This window comes from Elaeis guineensis, chromosome 7, assembly GCF_000442705.2.
Source record: "Elaeis guineensis isolate ETL-2024a chromosome 7, EG11, whole genome shotgun sequence".
NCBI classification, from domain to species: domain Eukaryota; kingdom Viridiplantae; phylum Streptophyta; class Magnoliopsida; order Arecales; family Arecaceae; genus Elaeis; species Elaeis guineensis.
Genome location: NC_025999.2, coordinates 69,890,824 through 69,909,857, shown reverse-complemented (window position 1 = coordinate 69,909,857; position 19,034 = coordinate 69,890,824). Strand labels below are relative to the sequence as shown.

The 19,034-nt window shown below is 33.7% G+C and overlaps 1 protein-coding gene across 2 annotated transcripts; it reads right to left on the bottom strand.

Annotated features, from left to right (window-relative positions):
• Positions 1 to 1,391: 1,391 nt before the first annotated feature.
• LOC105048964 (mitochondrial import inner membrane translocase subunit TIM8) lies at positions 1,392 to 7,256 on the bottom strand. 2 transcript variants are annotated; one of them, XM_010928466.3, is made up of 2 exons: positions 7,077 to 7,256; positions 1,392 to 1,736 (listed from the first exon to the last, which is right to left on the bottom strand). In XM_010928466.3, exons 1-2 carry the CDS (start codon positions 7,110 to 7,112, stop codon positions 1,548 to 1,550), a joined length of 225 nt encoding a protein of 74 aa, XP_010926768.1. In that variant the 5' UTR covers positions 7,113 to 7,256; the 3' UTR covers positions 1,392 to 1,547. The 2 variants fall into 2 exon arrangements, with proteins under 2 accessions (XP_010926768.1, XP_073117237.1); XM_073261136.1 differs by lacking the exon at positions 7,077 to 7,256 and adding an exon at positions 3,807 to 3,860.
• Positions 7,257 to 19,034: the final 11,778 nt, after the last annotated feature.

Genomic DNA, 19,034 nt, shown 5'->3' with positions numbered 1-19,034 from the left:
AACAAGAGGAGAAAGAAAGTATCTGGACTTCAAAATTTCAATCAGCTCAGAATTGCTCGAGTTTTCTCCATCAAAGTTTTAGCATCATTAAGCAACAGACATCAATAAGAAAGCTCTTACAATCTGATATTGTTTTGCCAATCCAAATTTAATCAGCATTTTTTAAAGCCTTATCGCATCTTTCCTGTTGATCAAACACTATGAGCCATAAATATGACACTAAAACAAACTGATTAAACTAGAGCTTTGCTCGTCTCCCATGCTCACATGCCTACATAGGTTCAACTTGTAGCTTCACATCTTTTATGTTGATATCACGGTATGATCTGTCTCCATCATAACCAATGTTGGAACTACCACTTCATGAAATAGTTTGAAATGACATTTATCTTCAAGCTAAAACACCTAAATTTAACCAGACTACTCCATTGCTTCATTGTCCTTATTCCACTTCAAATACAACATTTCAGCCAATAAAGTGCATTTAGCCGTTTGAAGATCAGGAATAAGATTCTACGCAACATTCTTTAATACATGCAAAAGGCCCATTCATCCACATGTAGATTGTGCAACAAATACTGATGACATCAGAAGACAAATTCAGATGTGATGTATAACATCAGAGATGACAAGCATTCCAAAATCAGCAACCTTAGGTTCATTATCCAACTTAGGGCCTGTTTTGATGGTTGGGCCCAAAATCTTATGGATTCGTGACTCAAGCATAAAAAATAATGGACTATAAATATGTTAGGTCATTTGTTTACAAGTATCCAAAACTACTTTTTGAATGGACTGGTCCGAATCCCATAGGAAGAAAAAAATGACTTGCTGTCCTAGAGACCCATAAATATAAGGTCTGGCCTACTTATAATCTAATATTTTTTTATGGTTGGACCATGAATCCCATAAAATTTTGGACCCAACCATCCAAACAGGCCCTTAAAGATCCAAATTACATAAAGATCAATAAATTTCATCAAAGTGCTATATTCTGTGACATTCCTCGCATGGATAAATGAGCTCCCAGGAAATTTAAGCCCAAGAGCAGGTAGTTAAAATGGACGCTGTCAGGCTTGCAAATTCAACATTCATGCTTTAGAGTAAATCATGAATGATCTTTCATATTCTTTGACTTTATTATTATTATTTTTTTTGCTTTAAGATAGAAGTGCTTGAAGAACTTCTGAGAGTATTCCACAAAAATCTAGGTACATAAACAAAGATCAAGAATCTACAACCTAGATTTTGGAGTTGCGACAGGCTCAGAGCCTTCAGGATCCTTACCATGTATTATGACAATAGCATTCTCAGAAATAATTCTCTGTTATTTCCAACAGTAGCAAATATACTGATTTTCTGCTACCTTTTATATAATAAATGAATTGATATTGGTTATCAATGTATATCACATACTATTATTTTTTTCGTGTAAGAACATGGGCAGAAAAACACATACAAAAACAATGTCAAATATTAAGCAAAACAGGTCATGAATTAAGATGAAATGCTAGATGGGCAAACCAGTTAGTCAAAATGACGATGGTTTACTGCATAGACTGAAATCGTTTCATGATGAGAACACTCATGTCCACATATCGCTGTGCACAATTGGTAAGACATGTAGATTCACTGGAGCTGAACTTGCTGCCCGGAGTACTGGTAATGCACTTGTCCCAGCATACATTTGTAATCTTCCCCACCATCTCACTAACCATAGCTTTCTGCTTCTCTTGCTGCAGAACGTCAATCACTTGAATCAAATTTTTGATCTCATAAATTTGGTATCCTCAGTAAACATCAATTATTTTCAATCCTTAAACATGTACTGGTAGTGGTGAATAAGGACTTTTTCTTTGGCACCATGGTGAATTAGGACCTTTGCAGCAATATGATAAATGTCTTTAAAAGTAGGAAATGTACAGAGCACAATATTTGCATTCGTGCATTCAAGTTGAAAGATCTGCCATCCAAAATCACGAAATGTGACAAATGCACTCACATTTATGTATATTGAAACTCCACAAAAAGTAATCCACATTATTTTCCTTTCTGCAGATTCAGGCCACATTGTTGTTGTGTTCTTGCAGATTAAGGCCAAATTTTTGTAGGAATGGGCCTAAATTAAAATTTTTAGATGCTTCTGCCACTAGTTCTAGTGGATACTTTCTAGCCATATATTTAAGCAGAGTCGCATGCACATATTTGAAAAGCTAATGCACATTTTCTTGAGTTTATAAAGATTAAAGGGCTGAAGATTATCCATGTGCTAGCTGCCAGAGGCAAAAGCAACAGAAATTTTGGACAAAAAGAAAAGAGAGAAGTGGTTAAATTTACAAAAAAAAAATAGAGCAGTAGATTCTATAAAACTCTCTCTATGTGTGTATGAATAGTATCTATGCATGCATGTATACATATTTTTTGTTGTTGCAAAGTTCACATCTGAAGGAGAAATCACTAATTAACACTAAAAATTTTGAAGAATATGTAATTATCAGAAAATTGAATCTCAAATAATAAAACAATGTTCTTACATTTTCTTCTCAATCTTTCATTATAATGATGGATAGAAACTTAGAAATCACAGGGTCCTGTGGAAAAACACTGAAATTTAAAACACTAAAATTTTATAAAAACATAGTTACAAACGTGTCCAACAGGAATATCTTATCTGAATACAAAAATAGCAATCTTTTTCATCATTTTAGGAAAAAAAAAAACAAATAGTTTGGCTGATTCAAATAATGCACATGAGCAATTTCACTTAATTTTAGTATGCTAACAGCACCATCATCTAATTCATATATAACTTTATTTCCATGTCATAAATCATATGGCTGATGAAGAAAGTATAAAAGACACAAGAATAGCGAGGAACCAGAAAGTGTGCACGCAAAGATCTGGGTCATCTTTCATTATTGAGAAAGTTTTGAGCATTTTATGTTGAAGATAAACTTACAATGGTCCTAGAATCTCAAACAAGCATATGGAAAGGAAAAGACTTGGTGATTTCAGGGAGGCTTGGTGAAATATTGATAGCAGTCCTAATTATATAATCAAGCTAGCACCCCTACTGAAATTGGGATCATAATGAGAAGGTTTATATGGAAGAATCAAGATATTGTTAAGGCATATATTTGTTGAGTTGGCAAGACATCATTAGGAGAGAGAGAAGAAAAGGAATTGGAGGATTGCCTGTTAAAGACCCTGATATTGTGGAATCCAAATGGCATATGATCTGATCTGTCAGTGCCAAGCAGACCTCTCAGAATGGTGAATGGACTAGATGAAAGGGAAACACATCTCTACAATGGAACCTTGTAAATCAAATGACTGTAAAGAACCTGAATTAAATGGACAGGCTGTTCTGATTAAGCAAGCATGAGAATATTGTGGAATCCAAATGGCATCTGGATCTGATTTGTCAGTGCCAACTGGACCTGTCACAGTGGTGAATGGACTAGACAAAGGGGTAACAGATCAGCAATACAGACACTTATGAATTAAATGTATGTTAAAATTCAACCAGAGATTCATGAGAGAGGGCATTTGAGAGGGCAGATATCTTCAAGGCCCGTTAACTCTATGAACCCTGTCAAATCTCTTTTTTCATCTGGACCTGGATAAGGCCTCTTCCTACAATAAGGTTTCTCATTACTTCCCCCTGACAGATCTTATGATGTGCTTCTTCCAATGGGAGCAGGCATTTATAATCATGTGGCTTGTCCAATTGGAGTAGGCATTTGATAAATTTAACAAACACAAAATCAGGAGAAAGAGGACAGAATGGGTATTATCTGACTTACATGGGAGATGTGGACTAGCTGATGACTGGTTTTGAGCATGTTTATAATCATGTGGAAAAAAAATAAAAGGAACCATTAAGCTCCAATTAAGACATCAATAACAAGATCAAATAATGCACTCTTGACATAAGGATGTTCCTATACAATAATAAAATGCTTATTGTTGATGCTTCCTATAGATATCCATTCAGACATTTAGTTTAAAACATACTAGATGAAATTTTACTGCACATGAAATCCTTTGTTATTTACAAAATCAATATGATGTCATCTGAAAAAGACTGAAAGGAAACATCCCAAATAAACACCTATTTTTCTCTTCTTGACACCACAAAACCTAATAATTTCATAAGAATCACATTCTTTCAGATGCGATTTCGGAGCTATAAAAGAGAAACATATTCTATTATTCGTTCAGAGTCATGTATACAGTGTGTGTCTATGAGTTGGAACTAACATAATGGAAGCTTCTTTAAGCAATAAAATAATGTCTAATTACCTGAGAAATTTAAACTTTGTATGTATGTGATGTTTCTCCACCAATCAAGCTACTTTATCAATAGTCTTATTAGCAAATTTAACAACAAGAAAACACTTGATACTCATTTTGTCAAGTCCTTAATCTTATTAATAAAAATAATTTAAACCATTCCAATGTAAAATAGAAATGAGAAGTACCTTCCATCTCCCTAGTCAGCTGCCACCACTCCCCACTTAGCTCCCTCCCCTGAGGAAAAAAAGGGAAGTGGGGATGGGTAAAGGGAAAAAATGAAACAAATCTACTTTTAAGCTTTTTATGTAACCTACTATAAAGACCACAAGGTAAGGCTGGAAACTGGTGTGTCTGTACTGGCTGCAATGCACGATAATAATACCATACACCCATCAATAGCAGTACCAATGCATGGTATATCACCTTGTTAATGCTGTGTTGACACCAAGAGGGGTACCATGTGTCAATGCAACACAGGCACTGGTACAAGAAAGTCAACTCTTGCTACAAGGGAAATATTGTGTGATTTTGTTTTACTCAAAAACAGCATCTTTCCGACCTTGGGTCAAAGTATTTAGTGGAAACATCAAATTCTTAATAGTGAGACATGGATTCTAGGAAGCACAGATACGATACAGGACACGAGTACGGTATGATACGGATACGGAGATACAACAAATTCTTAAAAATATGACAGCCATTTTGCTATATGGATATGAGGTATGGTACGATACATACGTATCCGACATTGGTACGGCAGCCATTTTGACGTATCCATGCTTCCTAGCATAAATCTTCAAATGGGTACAAAAACCCCCAACATGTGTTACCAATAAGATTCTTTAGCCATGAACAGGCTTTTTACAAGGAAAATCTATGCACAGCACTACATTCATGAAGCCACTCCCTTTCGGTATGATGCCTGATGAAGGGCCCAACCCTCAGATCATGCTAACCTTCTGTGAATGATGTACTAATAGTGCAACTCTTGTAATATGAAAACTACATCATTTTTCAATTAGGAATCAACTTTAAGGATCCTCCTTTGTCTTTATCGAGTTCCTAACTTCCTATTGAAATCTGAAACCCCTCAAACTAGAAAAAACCTAAAATCTGTTTGTACTCATCCATCCAAATTTCCTTTGGGTTTCCTATGTCTTTACTAACTTATCAATATGAATTCGAGCCCTTCTCGCTACACTGTTCATGGCTCACTATATTGCCACCACCAAACATTTCCACTCTATCCGATGTTGACAATGCTTAAAAAAATCATAATCTTCCCTATTATGGCCATTTCTGACCTACCCTTCTTAACATTACAATGTATCTACTTAAAACATCCTCATTCTTGTATGACACTGACCAGCATCCTAACACAGCATAAATCTAGACCATTGGCTATCATATGTGCATCTCACTTCATCCACCATAATATAATCCCACTCAATCTTCCAAACATTTCTCCTCCTTCCACCATTAAATCCAGTGCAGAAAGAACCTTTTAGAGAAAAAAATTTTTCTCTGTTGACCTCAGGTCCTTAACTACATATTCTATCAACTGATATACCCCCTAAAGCTGTATCCTTCCCTAGTCTAACTTAATTCAAGTCCTCAATCCATTAATCTTCTTTCATAATTCACCCTTCCAATTTCTAGACAATATGCCCCCTTGCACAGCCCCCTTTTGCAATGAGAACTGCTTTCCTACTACAAGCTTTTCTAACCTCCCTTATCCTTCTGCCCATGGAGCCCTTGATCTGGATTCCAATATGAAGAAGACTTTTTAAAATGTCAAGCGAAACACCTTGAAAACAAAAGTGGGTTTTGAACAGGTTTGTGATGTAATGCTCACATCTGTTAAAGAGAGATTTCCATAAGGGCTATGGCCACCTTATATCTCTTTTCCAGCTTCACAAAATGCCAGAAAAATCTCTTGTAGACCTATATCCAAGCCCAAAAACTATTCTTCCTTCCACCTTACACCTCCTATGAATGAACCTGAGAGGGAAAAATCTCCACATAACAAAGGTTCACTACTAAGCTTAAGAACTGTGCTTGTCATCCCGACTCATTCATGCAATCAACCTATCATTGGTGAGGGTCAAATCCCCAGTAGTTATTTCAGAAGAGTCCGATTCTCTTGTTCTTGCTGGAGTTTCAGTCTTGATCTAGTGTTTTCTGTTAGTTGCTCTTACAGTCCAGTTGAGGCAGAGCAAAAAAAGGGTTGGATTAGTGTAGAAAGACTGCTAAGTCTTTAAAGTGAATTACGATCACTTCTTACGATCACTTTCTTTCCTCTTAGTATTTAGGTCCAAGACATCTACCGATCAGGAACAAATGGGAAATAGGAATAAGCAAGCGCAAAGGGAAGGCAAAAGGATAGGCTTTTTCAGACATGTTTTAGACCAACCAAAAAAACCAACATGACCCTTTCCGTGGGAAAAGCGAACTCTGAAAGCTCTGAATCGCAGTGAAGTAAGAAACTGGAATCTTAAGAATTCCAACATAAATCCATCGTTGTTCCCAAATCCACAATTCCAATTCCCCAGATGTATTGAAAACATCGACATGAAAAGAATTTTTTATGAAAAAACCTACCTGAATTTCACTAAAGAGAAAGATTTAGATGAAGCGCAGCACTGGAAAATTGCATCAAAAATGAAATTTTTGAATGTAAAATTCAGTAAAATTCAAGAATATTCAACCGCAAGGAAAAATAACCATGTCAGGACCAATAAATTTCTAAGAGAATAGAAGAAGCTAGTGGATCTAACCTCCAGGAATCGCTGCATCTCGGCGGAGTTCTCCATCTCGCCTCTTCTCTGCAAACCCTAGGGATAGATCACTAGATTGCTTGACCTAAAACCCTCAAAACCCTACTCGTAATTGTAGGGCCCAAAATGGCTGTTAATAACCCACAAGGCCTCACAGGCGAGAAATTCTTTGTGCACCGCCCGGGGACAGAAAGTCTGGAGCGCACCACTTTACTCTATTGGCTCATGTTATTATTTTTTTTAATATATATTTAATATTTATAATTTTATATTTTTATTTAAAATTTTAAATAATAAAAATATTTTTTAAAAAAATTATGATATTTTTTTTAAAAATTATGATATTTTTTTTAAAAAAATTATAATATTTTTTATAAAATTATGATACTTCATAAATATTATGATACCCCTCTTTTACAGAAATTTGATATTTTATCATAAAAATTATGATATCTCTTCATAAAAATTATGGTAATAATTTTTATAAAAAAATATCATAATTTTAAAAAAAAATAAAGATGCCATAATTTTTTTGAAAAAATGTTATAATTTTTATAAAAAAATATTATAATTAAAAAATAAAAATATTTTTATCATATAAAATTTTTAAACGAAAAAAAGATCTGTGGGTATTAAATATACGTCAGAAAGTGATGATTAAGTGGATCAATCGGATAAGATAGTGTGTTCCATATTGAAATTTTTATACCATCTACGGTGCATAAATTTTTTTTTTTTCACAAACTAAGTCGGGTTTGAGCAAGATGATTTATTTCTTTTGCAAAACCTTACTCACTTATTTCTTGAAGGGAATGATTGAAAAAAATTTGAAGGTACAAACCGTTGGATTTGATCTAAAAGGTTTAAAATACTTGTAAACAAAACAAAATATATTTTTTAATCTCTAATACGTGAGTTATATATTATATTATATTATATTATATTTATAAATTATATTATATGAATTGCATCATAATATTATTAGTTTATGATATACCAAATCAACTATATTAATTAAAAATTATTGTAAAGATAAAATACTAATAATGTGATGGTCTGGTCCATTGACCAGCCCATCGTCAAGTCGGCTCGCATCCCACCCAAAGAGGAGAAAAAAGAGTTAGAGGAAGACCCTTGAGTCTCTCTCTTCTTGATAAGTTCGAAAAGAAAAAAAACTCTTAAGGTTGCCAGACCAGCGTGGAACACTTGAGGGTCTTTAGAAATTAGATCCCTTCCACTTTTTTCTCTCTCTTTCTTGTGTTATTTTGCTGGAATCCCATCATTATAGTCACTAAGACACCACTAGAGCCCAAAGCAAGTCCCGATTTCCCTACCTTTTCATCTTCTCCTATGATAACAATCATTTGCTTGCTGGTTTCCACTAATAAATCAGTCAAAATCAACCAAGAAAAGGCTTGGTTCTATATTACTTATTTTCTGACCTTTCTTTCTTCTTTTTTTTCGGCCGCCACCTACACCTTTATTCATTGGTAAGTCTTTGGTCGAGCTTCTTGACTTCCCTAGCTTCCTCAATGATGAAGCCATGACCACGGATGGATGGCCAATGGCCAAAAACAAAAGAAAAGCCTGATTCCATTATTTTTCTGAGTTTTTCCTTATTTTCTTGTTGGTTAGGCATCATCATCAATTGTCCACCACCATCTGTCATTGGCTATACCTTGCCATCCATTGCTGGACCTCTAGCTGCACAACCACACTCCATTAGACCAGTGACCACCTACCTTTTCTCTTGCTTTGCCAAAAAGAAGAAGAACAAAAGAGAAAAAGAAGAAGAAGAAGAAGAGAGAGAGAGAAGAAGAAGACACATCTCTCTCTATTCTCTCTCTTTCTCTCTCTAAGTTGACCTATGGATCCTAGTTCAAAGTCTAATCTCCTTGTCTTATGAACTTGTATTGATCCTAGTAAGGAAACCCTGAACCACCCTAGTGCCTAGGAAGCTTGTTGAACTGATCATCTTAGTCCTGTCAAGTCTTTGAAATCTATTATTGATGATCCTTATTAAATAATTTTGGTCTTGATTAAGTCTGTGCTTCCTGATTTATTGATTGAATTGCTTAAATTTGACTCACTCGGAGCCCCTATCATTCAGACCAAGATATGCTGAGCTGGTATCACCGATCGTATTGGCCGATCGATGGTATGATTTTGTACCGTATCAAATCGAGGAGAATCGATGAAGGCAAGCAGGCAAGAATCGAAAGAAGAAAAAGAGAGAAAGAGAGAAAAATAGAGAGAGAAAGAGGAAGAAAGAAAAAAAGGAAGGGAAAGTAGCTGGTGGGGCTACTGGACGGCCTCCGGCTGGGCGTCGTGGCCGTCGGAGGGCACAATCCATGCGCGCGATGCCGCAGGCGTGAAACAGGGGCAATGCCCCTATTTTACGAGTTTATTTAAAAAAAATCTAGTTTTAAGTGAAGCTGGCAAATGGTGGCCAGTCGGAAGGTGCAATCCACATGCGCGACACCGCGAGCATGAAACAGGGGCAACACCCCTGTTTCACGAGTTGTTTTTAAAAAAATCTAGTTTTAAATGAAGCCAGCAAATAATTTGCCGGCTTTACGATTTTTAAATTTCTTTAAAAAAAATCTCTGGAGTCAGCAACTGAGTTGCCGACTTCATCAGTTTAAAATCAAAAAAAAAATAAAAATAGATGACGGTCTGTTTCGAAAAAGAAGAAGGGGGCGGAGCCATGGAGGGGCTCCACCTGCTCGATCGCCTTCAGGCCATCAGCTCGTCAGCCATCGGGGGTCTCGTGACGGAGGCACCGTCCGTCCGATAGATCCCTCCGAGTGCCTTTCTCTCTTTCTCACTCTTTTAAAAGTCCTATCGGGTGATATGGAGTTCGAAAGCCCTCCAGCGGCCGTAACTGGCCACTGCCGGCCTCCGACGGCTCCCACCTCCCTCCCTCTCCTCCTCTCTCTCTTTCTCACTTTTTTTCTTTTTTCTTTTCGTACTACCGGTGTACTGAATTTACCGATCGAATCATTTCGGTTCCTCACCGGTCCGATACGATACGGGATGTACCGGTCGATTTAGCACGGTATGAAAAACCTTGATTCAGACTACTGTCCCTCTTGTGATGCTAGTAAAGTTATTAAATAGAATTTAATATTTCTTTCAATGTCTTTAAATAGGTTTAGCAAATTCATATAGTTGAATTTTGAAGGTTCAAAATGGAAGAGATAAGTAACACTGACATTTTTTATTTATTTTTAAATTATCAGTTATTTTATTATAAAAAATATTATTCTATGTTATTCTTAAAATAAGAATCGAGCATATGATATATTAAACTCATGTTTTATTCTAAAATAGCGATTCCATAAATATTTTAATGTTAATGACTTGTTTATAAAATATAAACTTTATATTAATGAAATTTATATTTTTGCCATGCAAAGAAGGATTGCATAATAGTTCTACTATTAAAGATTATTTATAGACCAAGAACTTTATAAAAATTATATAGTGTCTTATTTTTGTATGATTTGAGAGAATATGATTCAATGAAATATATTTTAAAAATACTTGTTTCAAGAAAAATGAAAAGAGACTCTTAGATAGCTATATATGGCCCCTAAAAGTAGAGAAAAGATTAACATCTAAAGCTAGCATCTATACAATCCTATCAGTGGATAGTAATAGTTGGCATACAATTCCACCAGTGGATAATAGTAGATGGTATACGATCTTACTAGTGGATTCATCATACTAAACTATGAAATATCTTACTTTGAAATAATTATTACTTTCTTAAATAATGCATCGCTCATATTAAACATATGCTTGATTCAATAAGATAGTGTAAGGTTTACTTATTGAGTAGTATAGCTCATATTTCTTTTTATTTTGTCAAAAGAAGATTATCATTAGGAATAAAGGATGATCCGATCTTGGAGTTCATCTCACAAGCTTGGAGTTTCTATAACAAAAATTTTTAGTTCTTTTATTAACTATAAATTTATAGTTTCCAATTTTATAAATTTTGAAGGTGGTATTTAAATTTGGATTTAGCCACTCTAAATCAATATTTATTTAATAATTTGATGGATGATGGATTTGGATCTTTTATTTTATTTGAGATTATGATTGTTGGTTTTATATTATCGTGGGCCGTTCCCCTCACTAACATGGCCATATTATGTTTCAAACTTGATGCATGATAGTATTAGAGTAATAAATTTGATCATAGATAGAAAATTAAGCTTACATCTATGATTAGGGTTAGGCACAAGATGAGTATAGAAGAATGGGTTTAGATTATCTTGTGCAACGGAAGCATGATGGAGTATTAGACAAAGACTAACCATTTCTATTTGTTTGAAAATGAAGATATGATAAGTTTCAAGGATGAAACTCTTTAAAGTAGGAATAGAATGTGATGGCCCGATCAGTTGATCAACTCATCACCAAGTTGGTTTGTGTCCCACCCAAAGAGGAAAAAAAGAGTTAGTGAGAAGACTCCCAATGGGAGATCGGGAGTCTTCTTCTTCAAAAAGTCCAAAAAGAAAAAGGACTCTTAGGGCCGCCAGACTCAAGCGAAACCCTTGGAGGTCCTTTATAAATTGGATCCCCTCTCCTCCATGACCTTTCACCACAATCATCGTCCCTTCTTTCTCCCTCTTCTTGTGTTATTTTGCTAGAATCCCATTATCTTGCTTCTTGAAAATTGAGGTTGGAGATGTCGTCAGAGCCCAAAGTGAGTCTCGATCTCCTTCCTCTTCATCTTCTCCTATGATAAGGACCCTTTGCTAGCCAATTTCTATCAATAAATCAAACAAAATCAATCAAGAAAAAGCTCGACTATATCTCTATTTTTTGGCCTTCCTTTCCATTTTCCACAACCATCGGACTACTTTCCATTGGTAAGCCCTCAACTGAGCTTCTTGACTTCCTTATCTTCTTCCAAGGCTGAGCCATGGGTACCAGTGAATGACCAACAGCAAAAAACAAAAGAAAAGTCTGATTCTCCTATTTTTTAAAGTTTGTTTTCTTGTTTTCTTGCTAGACAATCATTAGCACTTGTTGTCTACTACCGCTCACTACTGGCCATGTTTTGTTGTCCATTGCCGAAACACTGGCTATACTATTGCACTCCACCAAACCATTGACCATCTCCCTTTTCCCCTGCTTTACCAAAAAGAAGAAGAAGAGAGCGAGAAGAGGACACATATCTCTCTTGATTCTCTCTCTATTCTTTCTCTTTCTCTCTCGAAACCGACCTAAGGATTCTAGTTTGAAGTCTAGTTTCCTTATCTTATGGATGTGTGTTGATGCCAAAAGAAGGCTTTGAATCATCCTGATGTCCAGACAGCTTGTTGGATTGATCATCCCGACCGTGTCGAGTATCTTTAAAATTAATTATTGATAATCCTTGTCAAATGATCTTGGCCTTAATCAAGTTTGTGCTTTCTATTCATTGATCAAATCATTTAAACTTGTGCCACCTGGAGCTATAGTTGTTTGAACAATCGTGCCTTTTTCTTATGATGCTAATAAAGTTATCAAACTGGAATTAATATTTCTTTTAATGTCTTAAATAGGTTTAGTGGATTTGTATTGTTGAATTTTGAAAGTTCAAAGTGAAAGAAATAAGTAACCTGACACTTTTTATTTATTTTGAATTATCGATTATTTTATCATAAAAAATAATTCTATATAATTCTTAAAATAAGAATCGAGCATATGATATTATGAAACTCATAATTTTTTCTAAAATAATGGTTCCATGAATAATGTTAATGACTTGTTTATGAAACATGAACTTTATATTTATGAAATTTATATTTTTGTTATAATAAAAAGAAGGATTGCATGATTTCAACTGTTAAAGGTTATTTATGGACCATGAACTTATTTATGCATAATTTAAGAAAGTATGATTTAATAAAAAATAATTTAAAAATACTTATTTTAAGAAATATGAAAAAAAAATTCTCAGATAGCTATATATCATCCATAAAAATGGATGATCCTACTAATTGATAATAGTAGTTGGTATACAACCTTGCTAATTGATAATAGTAGTTGTCATATGATCTTACTAGTAGGTAATAGTAGTTGGCATACAACCATACCAATAAATAATAGTAGTAGGTATTTTATCGATTACTATCCTATCATAGGTATAATAGTAATCTTAGCATTTAGTTTGAGAGAAATAATTGAACTATGATATGATTAATTGGCAAATGATTTATAATTTTATTTATGCTATACACTTAGAACCATGTTTGTGAAATATGGATGATTTGTGTATGAATGATTGGCTTTCTGACTTTCTTTATCATATTGAATCTATGAAATGCCTTATCTTAAAATAATTATTGCTTTCTTAATGATGCATTAATTATTCGTATCAAATTTATGCTTGATTGAGTAAGATAGTGTAAGATTTAGTTACTGAGTTGTATAGCTTATATCTTATTTCATTTATTTTTCAAAAGAATAAGATCATTGAGAATGAAAGATGATCTAGGCTTGGAGTTTATGCTAGCAAGCTTGGAGATTTTGTAACAAAAATTTTTAATTTTTTATGATTATGAATTTATAATTCTTGATTTTATGAATTGTGAGGTTATGGGTTTTGATATTTAAATTTGGATTTAATTGCCCTAAACAGATATTTATTTAATTATGTAATGGATGATGGATTTAGATCTCTTATTTTATTTGAGATTATAATTGTTGGCTTCGTATTAGCATGGGTAGTTTCTTTTGATAGCATGGTCATATTATGTCTTGAATTTAGAGAGTAATAAGTAAAGAATTACTTTGATATCCTAATCTTTAAATACTAACTAGTAGACTTTTTGCGATGTAAAACAACTCCATGTAGAGATGATACTAGAAAACTATTTGATCTAGAATAGAGATATTCTCACAAATTCTTTCCTAAAAATGAAGTTATATTTTTCAAAAATAAATTTTAGCTTGAAAAGATAAAAAAATACACTAGGATCAATTTTGGCAACATGTTTTGACCTATAAGCCTATGTGGCATTGATGTGTCTGCGAAGATATATAGCTATTGCATTAAATATTTTGGACCACTTTATTAAATAATTCTTCAATTTCCAATTTAAGAAAAGTCTTAAAAATAATTTACTGCTATTAAGTTAGTCAATTTAAATAATAATGATGTGTTGTAATGGATGATGCTACAATATGGATATCAAGAAATTAAGAAAAAGTGCAGTAGGGTAAGGAAGCCATTTCAAAGTTATTTATTATTTAGGTGTTTATTTCCTTATGCTTTCCATTTTATAATACTTTGGTAATACCTAGTCTAATAATATTTGAAATAAATCAACCATCATCGTGTATGCCGTGTAGAGATTGCCTGTTGGTGTTTGATTTTTCTTTAAAATTATCCTAGTTTATTTTGGTTGACTCTATATTGTATGTTTCCTCATTAATTTTTCGATGGCTTGCCACCCTACAATAATAAAAAAAATAATTTATATGGTGTTAGCATGTAGTAGTGCTCTTGGTGATCAAAATTATGGATGGTAGCTATTACTCTTATGTGTGATATAATATAATAGTTACTAATTGGTATAGTTCTATAAAATCTCTATAATTTAATATTTGATAGTCATTACTGCTGTTGTCTTCGCTATGTCATCACTTTAGATAGATGACCATATCTTTTTTCTTCTGATGTAGTCTTATTTCAAGAGGCCATTGGCTAGCAAGCCCAAGATGGTAAGGAGATAATCCAAAAGCAACTGGAACCTCTATTTTACTAGCTAAGAGCTGATGAATAAATCTAGTAAAAACTAAGCTCAGATAAAAGGAAGAATGCCTAGCTTGATCTCTCGGATAATAGCTTTCTAAAGAACCTAATTGAAAAAAGATCCAATGAGTTGAACTCCAAATAACCTGACCTCTTCAGGTTGGAAATGATAACTTTAGGATGAGAAGTCGAGTCAAAAGTGACACAAAATGGGTATGACTCGTCAACTCAAAAGCAATGACAGAGTGACTATGACCCACTAAATTGAAAGCGATGACAAAGCAGGTATGGCTCACCAACCTAAAAGCAATGACAAATGTGGGAGACTAAGGTTTGAGCCCACATCGAATGCTTGGCCTTGCCAGCAAGTATTAAAGCTTACCACCCTAGCTAACAAATCTATAGTTTATGGGTCTCGACAATTAGGATGGGTGCTCTCGATCTATATTCTTACACTCGCAGGGAATCAAAGTCCTTGACCTAGCAGCATTGATTATGGGGGTAGGACCTCGATGAACCACAAGGAAGTGGTTCCTCACCTTGTTCTTAGGAAGAGCCGACCTGAATGACTACCCAGGTAATTATTGTTGGGAAATACATCCCAAAACTAATTGTCAGTCTATTGACAGTTGTGCTATTTGATATAATTATATATAAATTAATTAATAAAATATTTATTTAGTAATTTTCATCATAAGCTTGTACATCTTCTATATTGAACTTCTGTATTATGATGAAAGTTCTTAGGATTATTTTAAATCGATAAAGAAGAATTTATCATTTAATTCTTAAATGAGTTCGTAATCAAATAATATGCTATTATTAAAATGATAGACATATCAAGTGTAGGCCGTTGTGTACCATATAGGTTGGTTATCCTCTTAATCAAGGAGCATGGAGATACTAGTATAGCATGCAGGTGAAATATAGGAGTATATTTCACTGAATATGATCAATCCAGAGTACTCTACTGTCAAGAGTCACTCCAAAAAAAATAGGTATAAGTGTCCCTCCAATCTGAGATCACCACGGTGAATTACAAGTAACTCACTGTGCTTTAATGTCGGACTACTTGAATTTTTAATTTAAGATCGGAAGGTTTCTGAGCACAGTCAAGTACTTGTGAAGTCAGTCCATGAATTAAGATGAAATTGACCACTCCAAAGGATTGGAGAGAATGCTTTGTATTTCAATTTAATAAGATCTTGGCTAGGATAATCCTTGTGAGGAGTCACAGGATTTATTAGGTTGAGACACATAATAGATATACCATTGAGAGTTGATAGTTTAAACTCTAAGTCATCCTAGCATCAAAGGTCAAAGGGATGAATTATACGGTAACTATATCCAAATAAGTTTTTGAGTGTGGCTTTGCATACATTCGACTTATCCGAATATCGGATACCATTGCAGATGGTTACTCTGATTGAAACAAAAATTTATTTTTGTACTATCGAATTAGGTTTGAACCTATGGGATCACACATATTAGAAATTTTTCTCCGATCACATGACTAATCTAAAGAGTTTCAGTGGATTAGGACTCTGGTGAAGAGACCCATTGGATGGAGACTCTAGTGAAGAGTCCCACTGAATTTGGACTCTATCATTAATGAAGGATTAATTAATAATTAGATCACTAATTAGCTTAATTGATTGAACATTAAAGTCTGGATCAAGTCTGATTGAATTGGATTCAATCAGGTCAGATCTGATTAGGTTATGAGATGACCTAGTCGGTAAGGAAGAAATGATTCTAATTTAATCGGATCTATGACTCAATTAATTTATTAATTTGATCAAATTTAATTAAAATTATAGGAGCCTAATAAGATTAGGTTCATCATATTTTATTTGAATCTAATTGGATTGGGTTTGAAAGAAATCTAATTGGTTAAACCCTAGAGTCCCAGATGAATACGACTCTCTCCCTTGCACCACCCAAAAGGTCTCATACTTTTTTTCACCACACAAAATTAGTTTGTGCATGAGAAAATTAGAAGCTAACTCTTCTTTTGTCACCCATTAAGGATGAGATTTGGTTGGTTTTGAATTGAATTCAAAATAGTTTGAATTTCAACCTAAAATCCTATCCTTATCCTTTCACATGTCGGCTTCTTTTGAAGGTGCCCATTTTATGCAAGAAAAAGAAGTGTTTGTGATTGTTTTCCATGCTTAAATTTCTTTGGTAAGTCCCTCTTCAAGTCAGATAAGGGTGAGAAAAAGTTAGAGTCAAATTGAAATTTAAAATGGTTTGAATTGCAACAAATTCCAGCTCTTATCCTATCTTATCTGGTTTGTGCGACAACCATAAAAAGGCTATATTTTTATATACCAACTGATGAGAGCTTTTCACTGTGAGATATCAGAGAAAAAGAAGGGCCAAAAATCTTCTTTGGGGCATGAGGTTTGGGTGGATTTCTTTCTTTTTTGGTGTGAACAAAAGAGGAGACCGATCTCCTCTCGGGTGAGAGACCTAGAATTGTTCTAGGATTTTTGGAGGAGGGAGAAATCATAGAGAAGAGAGTCTTCATCAAATTTTTCTCTACCATCCAGCATCCTCCTTTGATCCATCTTCGATATCAAAAAAGTTTGAGATGATCGAAGAAGGAGATCCAATCAGATCCATTATCAGAAGTCGACGGCATGAACTAGCACTCCCGCAGAGGACTGATCGATCCAAGGGCTTCATATGGACCATCCGTAGAAGCCAGATGCTTGTGTGGCTGTAAGCAACTAAAGAAGATTTTCAGATCTATATTCTTGATCATGGAGTTCGACTACCCACGCTCAGATATTGGGTTCGAAACTCTAGAAGTGGTAGATTAGATCTATTACTAAATACTATTTTTGGTTCACATGCTTGTCATTTTAGATTCAAATTTTTATGCATATAAATTCATATCATAGATCTATTTATAAAAATTTTAAGATTAGATCTTATGCATGTATTTATAGATTAAATAATTTAATCTAATATTCTTCCATTGAAAAATTTTTGAAATCCATACATGAAACCCCTGTGCATCCCAATAGTGGTATCAGAGCCATGGTTCGATATGACATGATATTATATGTATTTAGATCTATAATTTAATTTAGATTAAATTTGATATATGATATTTAGATTTAAAATTAGTTATAGATCTGATCACATAAACTGATATAAGGTTGTCCTACTATAAAGTTTATCCCTTACAGTGCAAAGGTTGTCCTCATTTGTGCTGATCTTTATAAAATTTGATTTTAATTTGAAGCATATAAAATTTATTTATAATAATTATTATTTAATTTTGATATGATTAAAATATAATAATCAGATCTGAAATAATTTAGATTAGATCTAAATTATTTAGATTAGATGATCTGAATAGTGAAGTAATCAAATTAGATTTGTCACCAGGCCATCCGGTCATAGGAGGTAATAGAGATTAGATCTCTTTTTTTTTCATTCAATTGAATCTTCTTATGATGTGTAGGGATGTCATTGTGACTATATCCCATGAAGATAAATATGAAAAAAAAATTTATTTTTTTGTAAAATTCTAGGATTATATATGTGATACATTATATAAAAGATAGTTGTATCTAATCTTTGCAAATAAAATTTAGAATCATACATATGTTTAGAATAGTTCTAAAATAATTTATGATTGATTTTATTGCTATTTATGTAGAATTATTTTGATCTAAAATTAATACAATTATTATAGTTCGTCTGTTGAGTCGACTCAGTATTGTTTGGGTCGACTCAGGATCCTGGTCAGTCAGCTCAATTTTTGTTGAGTTGACTCAATAAAACAGACTAAAAATTATGACTAAAAGTTTATCATCAATGAGTCAACTAAGTTTTAAAACTTAATCGATCCATTATGATGAGTCGGCTCAATACAGGGGTGAGCCGATTCAAGTTTCAGATCTAAATGATTGTGCATAAAATTAATTATAAAAATATTTTATAAAATTTAAAATTATTTTTAAATATCAAACCCCTACCCACAGCCTCAAACTTAATTGAGAATTAAGTTGAACCTATTAGATCTAGAATTATGAATTAAAGATCTAATATCATTCACATAAAATGTGGGTGATGGGTTTATGGGTTAGCTTGATTAGATCCTCCTAATTGGGTTAGACCTAGGGTTAGAATCAAAGATTAAATAAACTAAGAAAAAAAATTAGATTAAATCAAAATTTTTCTAG